The sequence below is a fragment of the Scophthalmus maximus genome, chromosome 11 (assembly GCF_022379125.1).
Source record: "Scophthalmus maximus strain ysfricsl-2021 chromosome 11, ASM2237912v1, whole genome shotgun sequence".
Taxonomy (NCBI): domain Eukaryota; kingdom Metazoa; phylum Chordata; class Actinopteri; order Pleuronectiformes; family Scophthalmidae; genus Scophthalmus; species Scophthalmus maximus.
This window is the reverse complement of record NC_061525.1, coordinates 5,798,756-5,820,390: the sequence shown is the minus strand read 5'-3', so window position 1 is coordinate 5,820,390 and position 21,635 is coordinate 5,798,756. Positions and strand designations below refer to the sequence as shown.

Here is a 21,635-nt window from a genome sequence, read left to right as displayed (position 1 = left end):
ATTTCACATTCAAATGAATCATTGGCAGAACTTAACAAAGATTTTGTTAAATTAATTAAATCCATTTGCGTTCATTAAAAATGCAAAAGAGTGAATAATTGGTTTGAACATCAGTTTGATTATATAAATTAAATGTGATAGTATAATTACATGAATCGTTAAGAAAAACATTATAATTTAGATAATGATAATGATTTCAACCACATACCCCAGCCCGAAGTGCTTTCTGGTGTTTTCCTCAAATTCTGGTTCAATTTGAGGAAGACAGGGGCCGAGTCTCTCTTTGTTAGCACTCTGCTCCTCTCATCAATCTACACAGGGCAGCGGATTGTAGCAGAGCCTCTGGTAGCAGCAGGACGATCCACCAATCAATGGAGATGAAAACTCTCCACTCGTTCTCAAAGAAAAGACACGTGAACAAAAGGAAGAAGAAAAATAAAACAATCACCCTAAGGGGACACGAGAGGCGCCTCGCAAACAAACACTCACGGGGGGGGGCGGGGGGGGATAATCAATGTGAAGCGCCGATGAAGTGAATATGCGACACTGTCTGCGGGTTTGAAGTCGCTCCGATTAATCCTATTTTCCTATTGCTATGTAAATTCATCTCGCGCCCAACAAAAAGCGAGCCGTGGAACGCAGCGCGCCGAGGCTGCCGCCACGCAGATGTACCTCTGCTTCAAACTGTAGCAAACAGAGAGGAGGAGGGGCTGTGGGTGAGGCCCGGGGCCGAGACAGTGAAGGTAATTGGAATGGCCTTTGCGTTTTTCTGTTGTAAAGTTGAATAGATCCCTCTCACTTTTGATTTTTCCTCTCCCTTTTCTTCCTGTCCTCTCTCTTTATTTCTCTCTGCGGGAAGAGACAGACATTTCTCTCAATATCTCAGTTTGTAAATCGATCACCTCCTCCCCCCCTCCCTCTCTCCGTCTCTTTCAGTTCATCCTCTCTCTTTACGAAGGCCGAGACCCCCCCCCCCTCCTGTTTCCATGGCTCACGCTCTTTCTATCTGCTTTCAATATGAATATTCCTCTTTCAGACAGGCAGCAGCACGCGGCGTTTGCAGCTTTGTAAAGAGCCCGAATAGAGCTGGAGAGCTGGGGGCGGAATCAATGCTAAGGGGAGAAAGCGCGGCCTTCGTACGCGCATTCACGCGGCTAATTTAACCAGACGAATCGATAACCAGTCCTGAAGATGTCCTTGTTGGTGAAGGAGGACATAGAAAAAAAAGATTTCAAGCAATTTGTTTGCGCTTAAGTGCAAGGTACCCAATTTATGTATTTATTTTGTATTTTTTTTACATATCTCCTGGTCTGTTTCCATTCAGCAACGTGAGGCTTTGACTGTGCCAGAGGTCAGTGCTGCAGTGTGAACACTGAGCCCTGCACACAGGCCGCAGAGATCAGGTCTGTTTGTACAGTGTGGTATCTGACGGAACAGGGGGAAAAAATGGATGTCATGGTTCAGTTGGCTGTTAAAGGGCAAAACCACATGTGGACTGAGTCGGGTTTTGTCTGGGAAAGAAAGATCCTTGCTGCTTTTTGACGGCTTTACTGGGAGAACTAGTAATCATGGCACTCATCCCCAACCCAAATCGTTCAAAATTGGGAAAGAGTGTTGTCATGTAACCATGTAGAAATGTGTCCACCTATGATATTATGATAATAATTATATTAAGTTTTTGTTTTATTTGTCAAGAATTTGTCCAGCTTATTAAATGTGAGGATTTGCACCTTTTCTCTCTCTCTTTATGTCAACGAAAACTGAATATCTTTCCCTCTTGGAGTATTGATCAAATAAAACATGAACAGAGGAATTTACATTTCATAGACTCAACTGATTAATTGTAAAAAAATAATTGACAGGTGCCTCAGTAATGATTTCTTTTTATAAAGCACGACATTAGTTGCACCCCATTCGCATGCTCGGGTGGGTGGGAATGTTGCTTTAGAATCACTGTCGATGAATGGCCTCCCACACATGAACAGAGTAACATGGATCAATTCTCCAGTATCCGTGAAACACCAACTTGAAGGCCATCATCTCCATTCATTGACCGACACAGCAATATTATACATAGTGTTATATATGATGGTGAATAGTATGATAACAATAATGCACCATGTGTTCACGAAATATGTGAAGATTAAAAACAAATGAAGATACTGCATTTGGTGTGCATGTGTGTGCGTGCGTGCGTGTGATCGCCTCCCTCCCTCTGAATGCTGGATCCGTGTTGCCATGGCAACGCTGACCCCTGGGAGTCAATGTTTTGTTTTGTGTTTTATACAAGTAGCCTCTTTTGAATTCCTTCCTCTCTCTCTTGCTCTTTCACTCTCTCTTGTCCCTCCCTCCCTCCCACTCCATTTACCTCATCCTACCTTTTTGTCTCCTGTTCCCTCACCTACTTGCACTTTATCTCTTTCTCCTCTTTTCTCTCTGTTATATACCAAAGAAATGGGGGGGGTCTATACACACACACACACACACACACATATTGCTCCATCTGTATTCAACTCTCTCTGAGTCTTTTCTTTGGCTTTTCGCACCACGTCCTTCTCAAGGACATTTTTTGAAAAGCAGACTCTGACAGAGTCCCGTTAAACGTCAACCTTCAAAGTCTACTCGACTTGTGCACTGTTATATCAGGTTGTGACTGATAGGCGAATTTATTTTTCATCAACATGGCGGATCGCATAATTCTTCTCTATTTTGTCATTGCGCGGCATATTTTTCTAATTGCAAGAGGGGTTTCTGTCACGCAAGTTTAATCGTAACATCTCGGTGCAGAAGATATCAGGAGCGGTTCTTTGCCAAGCTGACTTTGTAGAAAGGCTCACTCTACCCTGCCTCTGCTCCCTCCCTGCCTCTTCCATTCATGATTCATGACTTTCTCTTATTAGTATTTTGATGTTCAGGGAATTTCATGTGACACCCAGGTGCCTGCTTTTATTTTGGGTCCTCACTGGAGTGCCAGCTCAAGTAGACTTCCTATGATTCGGATGAAAACTTCACTCCCAAAGCAATAACCTGTTTTTTTTTCTCCATTTCCTCCTTTTCTCCAAACCCCCCTACCCTTCACCACAGGCCAAGCTAATCGTCCCCAACAGCACGGCGGGGTTGATCATCGGTAAAGGTGGAGCTACAGTCAAGGCAGTGATGGAGCAGTCTGGTGCGTGGGTCCAGCTATCCCAGAAGCCAGAGGGCATCAACCTGCAGGAGCGTGTGGTCACCATCAGTGGGGAGCCCGAGCAGAACCGCAAAGCTGTGGAGATCATCGTCCAGAAGATCCAGGAGGACCCGCAGAGCTCCTCCTGCCTCAATATCTCCTACTCCAACATCACGGGGCCAGTTGCCAACTCCAACCCCACCGGCTCCCCGTACGCCAATTCGACCGAGGTCATGCCGTCCGCGGCAGCTGCTGCGGCGGCCACGGCCTCCTCTCTGCTCGGCCAGGCTGGCCTGGCAGGGGTGGGCGCCTTCCCGACCACCATGTCCAGCCTCTCGGGCAACGACCTGCTGGCCATCACCTCCGCCCTCAACACTCTGGCCAGCTACGGCTACAACACCAACTCCCTGGGCCTGGGCCTGAACCCCGCTGCAGCCTCAGGGGTGTTAGCCGCCGTAGCAGCCAACGCTAATCCAGCAGCTGCCGCTGCAGCAAATTTGTTAGCATCCTACGCCAGCGATGCATCCACCAGTGCCGCTCACCCAGCAGCTGGTCTGGGAGGATTCTCCTTGGGATCCCTGGCCGCTGCCACCGGGGCCACCAACGGCTACCTAAGCGCATCACCGCTGGTGGCATCATCTCTACTGGCCCAGGAGAAGCTGGTAGAAGGAGCAAAGGAAGTGGTGGAGATCGCCGTGCCCGAAAACCTGGTGGGAGCCATCTTGGGGAAAGGAGGGAAGACACTAGTGGAGTACCAGGAGCTGACTGGCGCCAGGATCCAGATCTCCAAGAAAGGCGAGTTCATCCCGGGAACTCGGAACAGGAAGGTGACCATCACGGGTTCCCAGGCCGCCACACAGGCTGCACAGTACCTGATCAGCCAGCGAATCACCTACGAGCAGGGGGTGCGTGCCACCAACCCACAGAAGGTGGGCTAAACCTGACAGCCAATGAGAAACGAGGAGGAAAAGAGGAGAAAAAAAAGAGTGGGGGCTTGGGGGAGGAGTATAACAAAGTGAGAGTGAGAATGGAAAAAGGAGAGGAGAGCAAGAATGTCAGAAGGAGTCGTCCGCGCCATTTTCTTCTGCGTGTTTTCAGTATTCTTTATTAAAAAAAAAAAATTTGACGCAAAGCAAAAATGTGCTGAGAAGACGAGGCGGGAGAGGAGCGAGTTATCACGCTGAAAAACCAAGAAAAAAATGTGTAAAATGTAAATAAGGTTTTATTACTTAACGTCTTGACCTTTCGGGATTTTTTATTGTTTTGTTTTATTGTTTTGTTTCGTAAATTAAGCTGTCTGTTTGTTCGTTTGTGTATTTTGTGGACAAAGCTGAATGCCATGTAGACGGGCCGACTGCCTCAGACGCTACAGGAAAAGTGGGGGGAGGGAGGGAAGGGCAGGGGCACGGAGAGGGGGAGGGTTGGCGTTTACAGGGTACAACCCTCCCACCCCTCAATCCAAAATCTCTTGTGGAAACAACCCGTACCCTTCCCTCCCGCTGCAGCCCACACTCATCACCCTCCCGTAGGGTTTTTGTTTTTCTTCTAATTTTGACGTGTCCCTTGAGCCCCTCTCCCCGACTCCCCCCCAAAGCCCCTCTCACTACTTGCCCCCGTGCCCTGCCCCTCCTTCCAGCCCTTTTATAGGGTTGGGGGTTTTTTTTGTTGTTTTTTTAATGAACAAGACTGCAAACTTCAGCTGATGTGTGAGAGAAGAATCACCCTCGACTTGGCCCAACCCTGTTCATTCTCTACCCTGCCTATGATCTCACCTCTCTCCTCCTGCCCCCCTTTTGTGGAACATGATGGAAGGGAGAGGTGAAACCAGAGAGGGGTGTGGGGGAGAAAATCAGCTGGGTGTTTCTTCATCTGCACACACCCCTGCACACCCTGTGATGTGCACCGCAAGCAGTGCAGCGCCGCAATGGTTGCTGCCGCACGTGGCATCGTCCCCATACGCGGGCTCTAGTGTTTGAGATAGAATGCTGAGGCGCACGCTGATGACCTCACGCAGCGCGAAAAACTAGGAAGCGGCGAGAGCGATACTGTGCGAGTCGCGGCAAACGCAGGGTCTTTGGCAATTTTTTTGCAGTCTGCTGTGATCATTCTATTAATGATACTGTCAAGATTATTACAATAGGAATCATCACCATAGTCATTATTTATTAATGAGTTCACCCATATGAAGCTCAGTTGTTTCATTTTTAAAAAGAAATCTGTGAATTCAGGTTGACATGAATGTAAATGAGACTATTTTTGATTTGAATCTTTTGTTTTAATTTAAATGGATTGAAGATGAATAGTAATGTCACATAGTGTAATATATGTCTTATTTAAGTCCAGTAAGAGAGCCGCCCCAGGCATTGAGATCATTATAGTGAAGGATCATTTTATATATCCAGTAAAAGAGCAGAACAGGGAACACACACACCTACACACACAAACACACAAACAAAACACTATGATGCCATATTTGGTGCTAGAAAAGGGAATTCACCATATCTATGATGCAGACTGCAGTGAGACCTCTAGATTAACAAGAAAATTTCAGTACACCACTCACCACAGGCTGCAGAGCAGCATTTTAGCAGCTATATTAACCTTAATTGCCTGATTATCATGCTCGGCTATTCTAGCTCATGCTCTTAAATATCCCCACTGTGTTAATTTCTGTAGTAAAAAAAAAAAAAGAAGCCAGTTACAGTTTGCCGACAATGTCAAAATTTGTAACTGAAATGAATAATTGAGTTGACTAATTCTCCCATGAATTGCTGCTGCGTAGCCTGGCCTGTGGTCTTCCAAACCCTTTAGACGAACCTGAACCACAGACTAGATCAAGCAAGAGCACTTACAGACTCACAACGTACTACTGAGGAATGCAAACACGGAGTAAGAGGGAACACTGAAACAAGACGAGGGAACGGCGTTGGCCTGGGGGTCCACTGCAAGACGCCCCTGTAGATTCGCTATTTGAAGGCAGCGTGGATATCGGTTCAGGAGATGAGTAGCCTCGCGGATCTTTGCCCTTATCAAGCAACCGTCCGACTGCCGATGAGGTAAAGGGCAGAGAGAGATTTTTCAACATGCGTCCAGTGAGTTGCGCTCGTTTCTGCCTCTGGCACACTGCAGGTCTCCCGTGGCAACAGGTTTTTCTGGCCACCGTAGACCCAGGAGGCTGCTGAAGATGCTGTTGTTTCTTTTGTTGTTCATTTTTGTTTGTGTTGGGGGTTTTTTTCTCCTGTTTTTTTGTTGTTGTTTTTTACAATCGGAGTACACTGAATTTTTGTCTTAATGCACTGTGAAGCAAGGAGTAGTTCTCCCTGCCTATGAGGTCAGGGATGTGTGCTGTAGGTGGCAATCGCGATTGGATGGTTTTTTGTAGGGCAGGGAAAAAAACAAACACACATATATGAAATATATGTAGAATGCATATGAAGAACTTCACCAGAAAATGCACGTCATATCTGAATACTGAAGGAGGAGAAAGAGACTAGGTCGATGAAGAGGATCAATCAATTGAGGTCAAGAGTTGAGATCAATTACATTCTACTTACCTGCGTTGTAATCAGAGGGCGGGATGTTGGGGGAGCGTTAGGTGTCCAGTAGCAGATTGAAAAGACTGGAACAAATTTCTAAATTCACTTTTCTATCGGAAGCTGTATCTTTTTCATAAACAGTAGAAAATCGCAATGCACTGCACATCCCCTGGACTGATACTTCAGTCCAACAGGAGTTGAAGTGCGACGACACGTTAAATGCCAAAAACAAACATGGAGGGGGGTGCATTTGATTCATTGACCTAAACAGCCTGGTGAGGGGAGGGTAGGGGACAACCAAAACAAAAACCCAAGAGACTTTCTTGATTCAACCAATCCGACTCAAAGTCCTCCACTGTGCTATCGAATGTGTCTCTCTGTTGGAGCGCCAGTGAGGGTTTATCTCCACAGCTTGGTAAGGAGGCTTCTTTACTCCCATCTAACACCATCCACACTCTCCTCACCCTCCCTCACACCCGTCTTCAGTCCTCCAGAGCACTCCCATCCTGACACCCCCTCTCCTCCTACCGCATCGCTCCATGGGTGACTATGTCTGGTGTTTATGATCAATGCATGTCTGCTGCTTGCCCCTGACAAACACCGCGGGTTGAGTCTCTCTCGTCTTTGCCTCCTCGGGCAGCTGGGGGCCTCGGAGGCGCCCTTGGTGCACCACCATCAGAAAGCGCACACGCCTGCAGAGGAGGTCATAGTTGAGGCCGGCGGGGCACAGTGCACAAACACTCCTATCAGTGCGTTGGATCCTAATTTGATGACACTCAAGTGAAACGACAATAATTTGCTGCACAGACATCAAACACACACACACATATCGTGAGGGAATAATTTGTCATCGATGGGGTTTGGTTGTTTTTTTTGCTGGATATTTTGTCAGAGACCATTAGGAGGTAGCGGGCTTTTCTTATGCTGTGGAAATGTACTGTGTTGTATTCAATTAATGGGTCAGTTTATAATTTGGGTGCATTTTAAGTCAGGTTCCTCATTTAGGAAATGGCAAAGAATTGCTGATTGCAGCTGTAAGGTGAATATGTTTGGGCTTTGGAACGTTCTGGAAACTTTTGACATGCTTTGGTCAGTATGTTTTCATCAACTAGTTCAGGGATTAATCAACAATTCTGTTATAAAAATAAAAATAAATGATCTAAAGATGATTTTAGGATATTAAAATAATTAAAGCCTTAGTTGTGTCATTTCACAGAGACAAGCCGCAAAGTTTCATTGCTGACTTACTTTTGGATGCAGCACAGTACATTTACAACGGAGAAAACTGCATTGCAGTTCCTGATTTAGGCGCCAGGAAATTTAACTGACACGGGACGGATTTGTTTTTCATCTCATTCACTAAACCTTAGAAAGGTCTTTGTTCTCAGTTTGTCTTTTTACACAGCGGCCAATCTCTTTAGGTATCTTTATGTCGGGTGATGGAGATAAAAATGTGATGATTACTGGAAGCAATACACGTAGTGGCATGTCGTCTTGTCCTGTCCTTTATCCTCTGTCCGCCGTAGGAGCTTTTGGATTTACTTGTAGATATTGAATAGGTTTACACGAGTAAGAGAAAAAATAATAATTTGTGAAATATGCTGCTATTTAATAATAACTGATGTACTAAAAATACAAGGTTAAAAACATATCGAAATCTGTCCTTTAGCTGGAGAGGCTAGTCTCAAGTGGCAGCGTAATACAACACTCTGTTATAAACTTATCGTAAGTTAATAATAGTCATTCTAACCTTAAGTTAAAACTTGTGCCAAAATAGGTCTTTGCGGAGTGGAACTGTAAATGAGTTGATTTAAACCACGTTAGATAAGAGGAGACATACTTTTGTATTAAGAAAATGTGAAGAGTGCCAAATGAACCATATTTATAATTGACATAGGAAGGGAGCCGTCCCAGTGACCGTTTTTAAGAACTAGGTAGACTGAAGGACGAAGCGCCTCAGTATAGCAGTTTGTTAAAGCCCTCTCTGTTCCTGCCACAAGAGGAGGGAACCGACATGTTAGCCACGCGTTAGCCAGTCCTCCGGGAACTACCCTCCCCAGAATGCAACAGCACTACGACTCTGGGGCTAGACGAACCAATATAGTGATAGATTTGCATAATAGTGCTAAAAGAAAAATGTGACTAGATAGCATTCTTAAATACAGCCTTTTATAGTTACGATGAAAATGTATTTTGTGGAAATAGATGTTATCTTTTTTGCACGTCTATATTGCATGATATCAAAGTGAAACGTGGACAAAAAAAAGTGCGGGGGGGGGGGAATTAAAGAAACACACACAAAAAAAAGAAGTGAAATAAAAATTAGGCAGTGTGTCGTTCATTTTTCGGAGACAAACCCTTGCATGCCGATAAAGGTCGAGCATTTTGATATTGTTTTACACGCGTTCAAATGTCCGTCGTCTTTTCAACGTGTTCACGTCGAGTCCTGGTCCCCGGGCCACAAGATGATGATGGTTTTTCCGACGTCACAGCGCAATGCGGATGTTGTCGTTCGTGCGTCTGACCTTCCTCGGCGGGGGGGGGGGGGAACGAACAAAACTCTCGAACAAACCTAAGACTATTTTGCTACTTGCTGAGTGAGCTCGTACTAGAAACTTTCTCACTCGCTATCCTCACTTTGGGGAAAGGGGGGGGGGGGGGGGGGGGGGGGGGGGGGGGGGACGAAAAGAGGAAAAAAAATCAGGATTGAATTTTTGGAAAAAAAGAAAAGAAAAAAGACTGAGATTGTCCATGAATGTACTCACCTCTGCATACGTTTGCATATCACTCCTCTGACCATTGACGTGCAGTAGAGGCTTTTGTGTGTTTTTGTACTCTAACATTACTAACCCCTCAACGTGCTTTGTGGAGCTCTCAGTATAACGCTGTTGTCTGTCCTTTTAACCCCCGCCCCCACCCCCACCCCCGCCCTCTGAGCTGTGGCCTGTCTTGTCACTGATATGCACCTTACTGACCTCAAATACGACATGGAGCATCTCCCGGTGTATTAACAACAGGCTTGGGAGATTTTCACAACAGCCCCTCCCTCATCTGCGACCCCCCCCCCCCGGACACGCACACAAGTGTGCGTTGTGGTTCGGGTCTCCCTTCGGAGGCCTCAAATTTAGGACGGACTGTGTTGTCCCTCCCTTAGTATGCAATGCAATGCTCTGACGTTGGGGAGGGAAGCCACACTGAACATTGCCAGGGTGATCTCAAAGAGTGAGTGAGTGTTGTTTTTTAAAATCCTGATCCCTCTCTCTTTCTCGAGCTGTTTTTCTTCCACTTCAGTTCAATTTGGCGCTATGCTGCAGAGTCCAAAACAAATGTGAAAACAAACCGACTAAAATGGCCAAAGTCCAGCCACCTCTCTCCCTCTCTCACCCTTTATTATATAACCAGAAACGTGTGGTCATGGTGTGTGTCCTGACACATGTTGTCATGGTTAATGGCCCGCCTCCTACAAGACTCCATGAAAAAAGAAAAGAAGGAAATAATTTCCATTACTACTCTTAGGGACATGTTTGCACTAAGCCCTCTGCTGTTACCGTGCATGGCGGGCTGAGCTGAGGTGGGGGTCCGTGTGTGAGACTACTGTAGATGTGTAGCCTTGTTGTAGGTGTGTATTCAGCGGTGTATTTCGATGTGCATGCTCCTCTCTCTCCCTCTCTCTGAGTCTGTCTGCTTCAGGCCAGTTCTGTGCTCGTGGTGTCTGTGTTGCAACGTGGCCGGCTAGTCATGGTTGTTTCCTTTATCTTTATTCTGACGCGTCGAGGAATGCAAACTGAACTCTGGCCTGCTAGCCAGGTGACCTCATTGCTTCTCTGGGTGTGTGGCTCTTTGACATTGTCCTCAGATTGTCCGCCTCTCCCCGCCCGCCGCGGCCCCACCCACCTCCACAAACTCAAACCCACTCTCACCCACACCCATCACTGACCCTCTCACCTCTTCAAACGCCCTCTCAGACATATTACGGGACCCTGCTTTTTCCACTTTTTCCACCCCCCCCCCCCTCCCCCCAATCTCGGGCCCCATCGAAGCACCAGCAACTGTAGACTGCATTTGTCATATCACTGTTTTTCTGTTCCTTCTTCTCGTTCTGTTTTTTTTTTTTCTTCCTGGTTTTGATTTGTACTGTATGCTCTGTCTAACCTAGACCAGTTTTAACAAAATGCCATTTCTGTGTGTAGCCTGTTTACCCCCCCACCCCCTGCACACACACTCTTCCATGGCCTCTTTTTTTGCACTTTCACTGCCCACTTCTCCTCTTCGCCCCACACATACACACACTTTCCTCCTCCGCCTCCCGACAAGCCTCTTCTCTCGAGTGCCAAAATAGAACAGTGAGGAAAACAAAACAAAAACAGAAAAAAAAAAAGACAACAACTACCATTCCAAGCGTTTCTTTGAGTTGTTCTTGTGTGTCGGACATCCATCCTGGAAGCACCCATGAAGCCAGCATGCTCCGCCCTCATAACATGATGTCGCTCATGACGCCTCAACTGAACAGCACCTTGCCCCCCCACCACCACCACCACCACCTCCTCCTCCTCCTCCTCCTCCTCCTCACCACCCCCCACAGAAGGATTAACCCCTCTGCAGGTTGGCTACCTACCTACTGTCCTGCCTCTCAACCTACCTAAAAAAAAAAAAAAAAAGCCCTACCGCTCATGCCAGCTGCTTTCCTAATTCTGTCATCTCTTCAGCCGGTGGGACTTCATTGATTGTGTGCCATAGTGTTGGGGGCACCTTTCACTCTCCTCACCTCCCCCTCTTTCTACCCCCCCCCCCCCCCCCCCCCCCCCCCCCCCCCCCCCCCCCTCACCTTTTCTCTCTCCTTACCCCCCCTCCTCTCTTGCTCTCGCTCCATTTGATTTTTCTCAATGGGAAAGATTCAAAAACTCCATTTTCTAATGATGATTTTTTTGTTGTTGTTTAACATCCAAACCACGCACGCCGACACACGCACTGCCCCCCCCCCCCCCCCCCCCCCCCCCCTCCATGCGGTGGTGTGGGGAGTGTTTACGCACCGTCAGCTGCGCAGCCATCCTCTGTCTTCTTGAACTTTTTTGAACTTTCACACCCTCATGAACTTTATTGACCTTCTCTCTCCTCCAACCCCCCTTCTGTGTCCATCCAACTGTTTGGAAGATAACTCTCCATTCCATACCCAAAACCTCTCTGAGACTGTGCAATGCTAGCTGATATACGATTGGGGATTTTTTTTTGTTTGTTTGTTTGTTGCTCATCATCGGGGACAATTCTCTGAGATGTAAAGGGGGAAAAAAAAGAACAAAAAAAACACGAAAGGAAGAGAAAAAAAACATCCAAAAAAAAGAAAGAAATGCAGACAAACAAAAAAAAAAAGAAAAAAAAACTCTAAACAACTGTTTCTCCACAATTTCATTTTTTTTCTCTCGCATTGTAAATATTTTTGTCAGATTTCTTGCTGAGCTGTAAAGAGAGAAAGTGTTGAGCAGTAAGGGGCTGGCAGCATAATGAGGAACTAGTGGACACCGTAGACGACCATTACACTTTTCATCCTCTCTATCCAATAGTTAGGTCTGCCTGTATAATCGGCTATTCTAGTTCTACTGTGTTAACCTGTGCCGTCGTTATTAGTGTTACTTTACCTACTGTATTCGCTGTTTAGCTTCCATGTCGGCCGGCAAACTCTTTAGATAACTGTGCTCATCAAATGAATAATACTAACCCTTGAGAAGTAGTCCGAGCCATTCTCAACGTAGGCTTGTTTCTGTGCATTCGTTGGTGTTTTCCTGACAGTGAGTCGTAGTGGCGCTAGTATCTTTTTTTCTTTTTATCATCGAGCCATAGTTATTGCAAACGCTTGGTCGTGTTAGAGACATATCATCGTGGAAAGCGGCTCGACGTGGCTCCTCCAGGTTTGGAGAGAAGGAAAAAACACCCCAGGGAGGTGGACAGAGGAAACTAAGAGAAAAATAAATAGTGACTAAGCTCCTCCCGGGCTAAAAAAAAAATGAGGAAGCTGAGCTGCTAACTTTTGTGCAATACAGTCCTAGTTTACATGAAATAGAACGATAGTTTAGGGATGATGAACCCCTGCAGGTGCCACTCAAACATTCTGCTGCCTGCAGAAACCAAACCTGTGCATATCTCCATATATCACCTCGACATCAGAGACATTTTGAAAGTATTAACGCGAGATTAGACTCCACCATCTCATCACATTGCTCTGAGCTCCACTCTTGATTTATGCTGCCTGCCCCCATTTGCCCCGAGAACACCACATGAGCTATTTATTTCTCAGACTATTATTATTATTACACTATTAATAAATAACAACGCAACGAGAAAAAGGGAACGACTGGAAAAAAGGTGAATTAATATTATTATTGTTTTGTTTTTATTTTTTTAGTATTTTAGTGGTTGCTTTTAACAACATTCATTAACTGACTTAAAGAGTATTCAATATTTAATGTAATTGTAGCATTGTGTTTGTAAAGAGAAAAAAAAAACCTAGTGAGTTGTGTTTCTTGACTTGTGGATTACCAGTGAAGTGGGCAATCTAGTGCTAATATATATGAGGTCTTTTTTTAAGGATTCTTATTTTGCGACAGCAACAGCAGTCATTATAAATGTTCATTTTAGCATCACCTGTCTTCCGTTGTCTTATTCTTCACCTTCCACCACACTCTGCATCATCACAGTAACACATCGCAAGTCTGGGGGTGGGCAAGAGTGTGTGCGCTTGTGTGACTCAGGGTGTGTGTGTGTGTGTGTGTGTGTGTGTGTAGTGAATGTGGGTTTGTGTGATAAACTGTTTCGGAATTATTGTGTCATCATGAATATACCGTGTGCGTGAGTGTAAATTAACTTAAGCTGTGTGTTTGTGTGTGTCTATGTAAAATATGGTTTGTGTGTGTGTGTCCCCATGTCCATGTCCCTGTCCACTCCCTTGTGTATGAATGCGTGTATATTTACGTGTGTGTGTGTGTGTGTGTGTGTGTGTGTGTGTGTGTGTGTGTGTATGTGCGCGTGCTGGCTCTGTGAGAGCGGGGGGTTCGGGTGGGTGTTTTGTCCAGTGTCCACCAAAAGCTAAAACCTGTCAGGCTTCCATACTTCCCAATGGAACCTCCTGACGTTATAGCTGCAAACCCTCATCATGTGATCTGACTCAACTCGACTGTCCATAACCCCCTTCAGTCACCTGACCAACCAAATCAACCAATCACTGTCCACCACTACCGCCTTCCCCTGCGCCATCCTTTGCTGCACACCACGTCAGCCCCATGTGATGTTTCTCCATCGATAACATACTACTGTCACAATCTACTGTTACATACCGACAGATCTGGGGATAAATACACATCTAGAATGGACGTTCAAGTGTTCAAACTTGAGGTGCGCTTGGTTTGGTTTCATTATGGTCGTTTTCAATCTTTGATTGATTATAACATGTTTGTTTTTTTATAAATGTAACATGGCTCTCCTTAAGATGCTTTAAAAAAAACAAGAACACTTCAAGTTTTTAGTATTTCAAATTTTTAAATGGTCAGTTCACCCTGGAATAAGTGTTTGTTTGTCCAGGTTTAGACGTATCTGCCTCCAGCCCAAAACAGTGGAGGTGACTGGTCTTCAGTGTGTGGTGCTCACAGCATGGAAATCCTACATCAAAATGTCTGCACCAATATCTCTGTCCCTGTTGCTCTGGGTAAACCAGACTCCACTGCACTAGAAATAAAATCCCATTTTTGTGGGATGGTGAAAGTAATCAAACAGATGGCATTTGCATAACTTGACACCACATGTTGGTACAATTTGGATGAACTGACCCTTTAACCGGCATGAGGCGCACTTGTGTTCATTAATTCTCAGACCAGTTTGAAACCATTTTAAATCCAGATATTTTCCCCAGAGCTCCATATTACATTCTACTGTTCATACTACTGTACGTGCTGCATACTACCTTACCAGGTCAGAATCCACCTTAACCTGTCTCCATGCCAACCACCGAGGAGCCAGTTGCGCTGCAACCGGCTTCCGCCACAACCAACCAACCAACCAACCATCTTCCTCAGTTGCCGAGGCCACGCCCACCTGACTATGATCGTTCCATAGAAGAAGAAAATAGAGGAAGAGTGAGGATAGGGAGAAGGGGTGACAGACGAAGGAGATGTAGTCGTGAATCTCAGGGTGTCTTATATAGATCTACTGTTCAGTCTGTTCTCCAGTCTCTCGCTGGTGTCCTGTTGCCCCGAACTGAGCCCAAAGACGATCATGTCCTCGCACCAGAAATTCCTTGTACAACTGATTGACCACTGACCAATTCCTCTCGATCAGTTGATTGATAGTATTGATTGACCAATTCTCTTGAGAGACGCTACACAGCCAGCCAGGTGAAGGAAGCTAGGCACTGTAACTAATGTTTACAACCCAAATGAGACCAACAACGCTGTTGAAAGAATGTCTAGGACTTTAAAAGAAAAAAAGAGAGAGAGAGAGAGAGAGACAACTCTCTGAAGAGTACTCATTTCTAAGTGATGGAACTTTTCGCTTACTTTCTATGTGACATGAGGTAATGTAATTTTTTTCAATCATTGCATGTGACTATTTTGATTTGCAATGAAATTGTTAGAATGGATGGTACATTTGTGACGTCAGTGCAACGTTGAGACGCCGATGTTGGAAAATCAATGTCGCTGTCTTATAACAGTGTTTTCATGTCGCCGTGAGGAGTGCTTATGGACCAATGAATGCTAAATGTGTGACCATACAAAGCTGTAAAGGTTTTGTTTATTTGTACATGGTTATGGGTAAAATAAACCATTGAAGCAAAGTAACATCTTTAGTCTTCAGGAGTAAGCCCTCGCACATTTGTTTGTTAAAATCAGTGCCAAGAAAGGCTTTGGATAATGCAGTAGATTCGCTGTTAAGAGGTAAGTTGATCCAACATGGCGCCTGGTAATGTGCTTCCACTCAGATATTCGGAGGCTTTCGAGGAGGGCTCGATTTAGTTCGGGTTGTTAGCGAAGGTCAAGAGTTTAAAGACAACCAGGGTTTGATCCACTTTCACACATCGCCGTTTTCCCTACGACAGGCATCACAATCAAGAAGGGGTGGGGTTCAACTCTCTGACATATCCATCTACCCACAATCCTCCTGTGCACCAGAGTCATCTGATCAACAAACACCTGCACCCCCGCATCCACCATGATTCCACCAACCAGCCAATCAGCTCCTGCGACCTCTGGCCAAATCGTCTCAGCCCTCTTCATGCCATCGACTAAGCGGCTAGTGGCGTTTTGAGCTGTGGTTTCAAAGCTCCCAGGGAAATGGAGTCACAATTCACAGCATGGTCCGACCAACCTCCTGTCACTCTTCCCACACACCTTTCTCCATACTAAAGAAGTTCCTCCAGGTTCCAGCAAGAAGGTCACTGGTTTTATGTGGTGGGTTTGTTTTTTTTTATATAGTGTGTATGACAGAGTGCACATTGCAGGACACTCCTGATGAGTTAGATCACGGCAAACAAGCAAATACATGGGTCTTCCAGGCAGCTAAAAGTATCCGCAATCAAGAAAAGACAAAAAAGGGGGTGAAACTTTTCTTTACAACTATATTTTTTCCTAGTAAACTCACGCATACTACATATGTACAAGGTTGACAGTGAAAAATATAAACAACAGCAAAATACAATCAAACTGTCATCGTAATATGTAAAAGGGAGATTGTATTTCCTTTTTCATTTCTCGGAGGCTGATGCGCCGAAGGAGCAAAAATAATCCCGCTGGATGATGTAAAACCTTACACGCAGAGCCAAAAGAACCAGAGTCTACTGGCTCAGTAACAATAGACTGAAGCATATAGCAAACAGACCAGCAGCGGAGAGGAGATGGGGGATGAGCCATCATCTGGCCTGATTATGCATAAAATGTGAACTGTTCCCATTCTGGGACACACAGAATCTGGGCGAATTTCAGAAGTCCGCTGTTAATCAATACACACATGTTGAAGCCACAGAAAACAATTACAAATAAATGTCTGCAAAGGCATTGACAGTGCTGTATGGACCTGGTTCTGTACTGAACTGAATGTAACAACTTGAGCGAAAATGTACCAAAACTAGCCGAGTGCTTAGCCGAAAGGGAAAGAATTGGAATCCAACAGAGGTTTCGTACACAGAAATAAAACAGGGCATATGTCAAACATTCATAAAAGCCTTCTGATAAAAGACAATCAGCAAGCACGTTTCCTGTCTGAACTCAACTGGTAGACTGTTTGACGGCGTGTGGTCACCATAGTCACCAGTTGTGATCTAGCTATAACCAGCTAAGCTCCGCCCACAGATCTAAAGGGAACATCCAGGCACACAGGGGGTTAACACGCCCTCCATGTCCTTTGGAGCGAGGCAGTTTGGAGATGCAGAAATCTGCAGCTTTCTCCTCATATCAGCTCACTTATATATTCAGAGACTAACTTACAACAAGTACATTGACTTAATAATCAGCGTCTTTGGCTCTGCACATGTCCTTGTCTGACCAACTGAGTCAATAAGATTATTTCTGTCTCTGAGGACGTATTGCCTCCAAAAAATGCTTTCATATGTCAAAACCTTGTCTCGGTGTATTATTGTTTTGAATTGTCTTTTGAAAGGATTAAAATGCGGAGGGAAGCTCTCTGCCGGTGCGCTTCCCCGCTTTCCCTCCTCATCTGTCCGACGGTTCCTAAAATGTGCTCTGACATGCGCTCCGGTGTTTGTGATGAATGCAAATGTGCCTTAGCTCAGCTCCCAAAGGTGTTGTTGGTTCTGTGAGAGCCACAGAGACCTCTGAGGATACGGGAGGTAAGTTGCTCAGGGTTGTTTTCATAACTTAAGACGGGTGGAAATTGTGTTTTTGTGGAAGAATATGGCTTTAAAGCCTCGAGCCGCGTACTGCTAGAAACACAAATGCAGGGGATGTATCGAAGATCTGTCGTGCATTATGCAGCTCGACCGCTGCGAGGACAGTGAACCTAGATCTCTAGAAACAGCTTGCATCATCAAAACAATAAACGCTGCGGCAGAATGAATGCGAAGAAAACAAAAAGAAGGCCTTCGAAAACAAGAAAGTCCTGTTCCTACATTAAAATACAGAATAAATTTCGGTATCGCGTCCATAAGCATCATGAGAAGCGTGTTTTTTCAGCAGATTAGCATGATTTAAAATGTTTTATCTCCGTTAATAAGATAAATTATGTTTTTATTACATAAATGTTTACACAAAGTACTCTAATCCAATGTAATTGGACAGATCTATAATTTGCATTAACTAGTGTACAATAATCTGTGGGTCCCCAGAACAGTTTGGTTCTTTTTCAGTTCACTGTTGCCCTACTTCTGTGCAGACAGCTCCAGCCTTTACAGAGGCAGCAGCTGAGAGGAGCCACAGAGGAGCCCGGGTGACAGCTACCATGATAAACTAGCAGTGCTCCTGAACGCCTCGCACCAACATATGGATCACAGACATCTCTGAAAGTAGGGCGCCCGGGCGGTGCTCGTACTGTCACACCGCCACTGCAAGCATGAAAAGCTCCCAGAAATGTAAAAACCCTGACTTTAACTGAAACCACAGACCCTTAAAGTCATTTGATTGATCTTCAGATCAAATATTTCAGCCAGGAGAAGTCTATGTTTACAACTTTTCAAGTCGTGCTACACTCGTAGCTGGTTATTTTTTCTTTCTCAGCACTAACAAAGTACCTGCTACTGCGTGTAGCGCACCTCTGCTCCCGGAGGCTGTATATTGATTTCCCTCCCTCCGTCCTCATTTATTCTTTTCCACTATGTATTTACATGTTTCTTGGTTTATCTGAACTCTGAGAATACTCCCCAGAGGAGATGCTCACAGGAATTCCCAGGTCGTCCCTGTGAAGTGAGGTGGAAATGGGAATCTGCTTCTTGCAGAGAGAAAATGTCATTCCAATGCCCATGTGCCCTATATTTCTGTGAGCATACTGTGCCTTTGTGGGCACTGCATATTATATTCTTTTGGAATATAAAACTGTGGCCTTGTTTCTCAGGATTAATGTGGGTATTCGTTGTGGCACCTCTTCTAAGTAGGCCAGTTCTTTTGAGTTGTCCACCGGCAGGTTACAGAGCATTTGAACTAAAACGTAGTCTGGAAAAAACACACACATCGTACTGTAACAGTGTATAGAGATGATTTCATATCCCCATTACAGTGACCAAAAATGATCACGGTTAGCAGTTATCACACAGTCTATCCTTTGTGTAGCATTTGAGTATACGCAATATCCCTGTGCACAATTTACATAAATACAAATGAGTGGACGGATGGTAACAGTCACAATGGGCCCAACAATTGACACAAGAGTCTTGTCGCAGTCTAGTGTTTCAGATCTTTCAGATCAGATGAATAAAAATATGTTGGCTGGGTGACTAAACTACATAATGTGTTATTTTGTGCAATGGGTGAAAGGAATCCGCAGACGCAATTAGCAGTACAACAACACGTGGGGTTTTTACGTTTGTAACACTGCAAGCTTACAGTATTGAAAAGCCGTCAGGAAGTTAGACAGATAAACCATGACATTCTCCCCCGTTCTGAATATCCACGTTCGGCAGTGTTTCTGCCTGTTCCGCTGTGGAGTTTTCCCCCAGCGCTCTTTTAAAACCCAAATACGACCACACTTCCGTCTCTGTCCTCTTTGGAGGCTCAGAAATCTCCGGAGCGCTGTCGCCGCCTTCCAACACATTTCAAAACAAACCCACGGTGCACGGTATTTCATTGTAGGGTAATCAAACACGATAATTCAAATTTGAAATGGTGAAACCACCTGTCAGGAATTTTTATTATTTGATTCTATTTGAAACCAGGAACCCCCTTATCCCGAGCACTCGTTTTTTATAAACCTGCCGTTCCACATCCACAGTGTTGAAAGTACTGACACATCGTAATTGCACAATGCAGGCAGGCATACGGGGATAAGTTGAACATAGAGAGCATTAGAGCAAATTATTTATGTTGTGGGACCGCGCATACGTCCAGTATGCATTGGTCTCTCTCGCCCGGCTTCACTCACTGTCCCTTGGGGAAGACCCTCTTTAAAACCAGCGCGCTAGGATTCAGGGGGCAGTGCAACATTAACAAGTGAGGTGTCGGCCCCCACCTCTAAATGGTAAACATTTATTAGCATAAATTAGTAATGTAATGAGTCCCACAGAGTATTCCTTGTTCCTGGTGGAGGAGCAAGAGCAACCCATCAGTGAGCATGCGTTGCTTGTTTTACTCACAGTGGAGGGAGCGATGACGATGAAACGCGACCAAACCTCTTTTTCAGCGCATCCAGTTAGTGCTTGGATACCCAAGTTCATGCTGGATACATCCACACTGGGAGAACTAAAGCCAGAATGTGAGTAAAGGCCAATCGGTCCAAGCACTGGTGGGTCAATGTCAGCGCAAGCCTCGTCACGATACTTCAGAAGGTCGGATCATTCAGGGCTTGGGAAAAAAAATAATTCAGAGCCTGTGGCCCCGAATATTTTTGGCCTCGAAAAAACGAGGCATTTTAATGCAGCAAAGCCACGAGCCGACTTTGTAGCAGAGTGGAATTGCAGCGCCAGAGGGACGTGTGAGCATTCAAGCGCTGCACGCGCAGGAGGAAGACGCATAAAAGGCTCTTCCAGGGTAACAGTCTTAGAAGCAGCTATGAAGGGGAAAAAAATAGATTTCTTCTTGGCTATTTCAAGATTTAAAGGTTTTGCTAAGCTCAAGTCAAGGAGGCACATATTCATGATTCTACCCTCCAAGAAGAATAATTCTGTATTAAATTGTTTAGAAAATGATTAAACACAATCACAAGCTTAAAGAAAGTAATGATAGCAACTAAAGACTTACTGTCAATAACTAATTACTAATAACTAACAGAGTTACTACTAAAAAAAAGGAAAACAAGGCCAAAAATATGGCTGAAAGAAGAATCTGTTTAGATATATACGATATGACCACAAGGAGAGCATAAAAACACGAGAGAAAAAGCTAAATGGTAAAAAGGATAGAGAAGTTACTGACAGAAATGCACTTGCTGCAGTGGAGAACGTCGGGGGAATTGGAGAAAAGTTTAACGCTGAACAAACGCACTTGGAGGAAAACTGGAAAATATACTTCAGGTGGAATTAGGGGGAGGGGGGGGAGGGAGGAGTGAATGGAGAGAAAAGTCATCAGCAGAGAATATCAAGGAAATACATGCAGCAAATGGCATCAGGGATAATAACCTGTGTGTGTGTGCGTGTCGGGGTGCATTTATATGTTTTATTTATTATAGATGGAGATAAAACCAGTGAGGAAGCTCTCAAATGTAATTATTGTGTGTGTGTGTGTGTGTGTGTGTGTGTGTGTGTGTGCATCACTTGTCTCTCATTCTTTTTCCCATAGCAGCTCTCTAAATGGTTTAGGCTGCAATAAAATTGATTTAATGACACATAACAGACAGAGAAAATCTGCACTTATATTTGACTTAATTGTAATTGTGCATGCACATTTAAACACTAAACAACCACCGTTTAAAACCCTGCTCAGTTAGAGCTGAACAAACAGGCTCAGTGCTCGGGTTGAGTCCGTTACCCCCCGGGCCCCGACATGGTGGACAGGCGTGACCGAACAAACTATCCTCCATTTATGGAAATCACAGGCATCAGTGAGAGAATCTGCTGGGACTCTGCAGATCTGCGTTGTTCTGTCCGACAACTGTGAAGTGTCTTCACCCAACCAATGATATCAGTGACATTCTACCTGAAAGACAATTATATTCATCATTCATTTGTTATTCAAATTTTATTATTCACTCCCTGCCCCCATTCAGTCTCCCTCTCTTTTTTAAATCCGTCAGCCCCTCTCTCCCTCTCCTCCGACAGCTTGCCTCGAGTTCCGCCGTGGTCGAGCTTTTGTCAG

The 21,635-nt window shown here is 45.0% G+C and overlaps 1 protein-coding gene across 2 annotated transcripts in view; it reads left to right on the top strand.

The window, feature by feature from the left end:
• Positions 1–15,524, top strand: part of nova2 (NOVA alternative splicing regulator 2) — an 80,153-nt gene extending 64,629 nt beyond the window's left edge. For both annotated transcript variants that reach the window (XM_035622723.2, XM_035622724.2), the window contains one exon: positions 3,085–15,524. In XM_035622723.2, coding sequence (XP_035478616.1) covers positions 3,085–4,104 — 1,020 coding nt within the window. In that variant the 3' untranslated portion in view covers positions 4,105–15,524. The remainder of the gene's footprint in view (positions 1–3,084) is intronic.
• Positions 15,525–21,635: the final 6,111 nt, after the last annotated feature.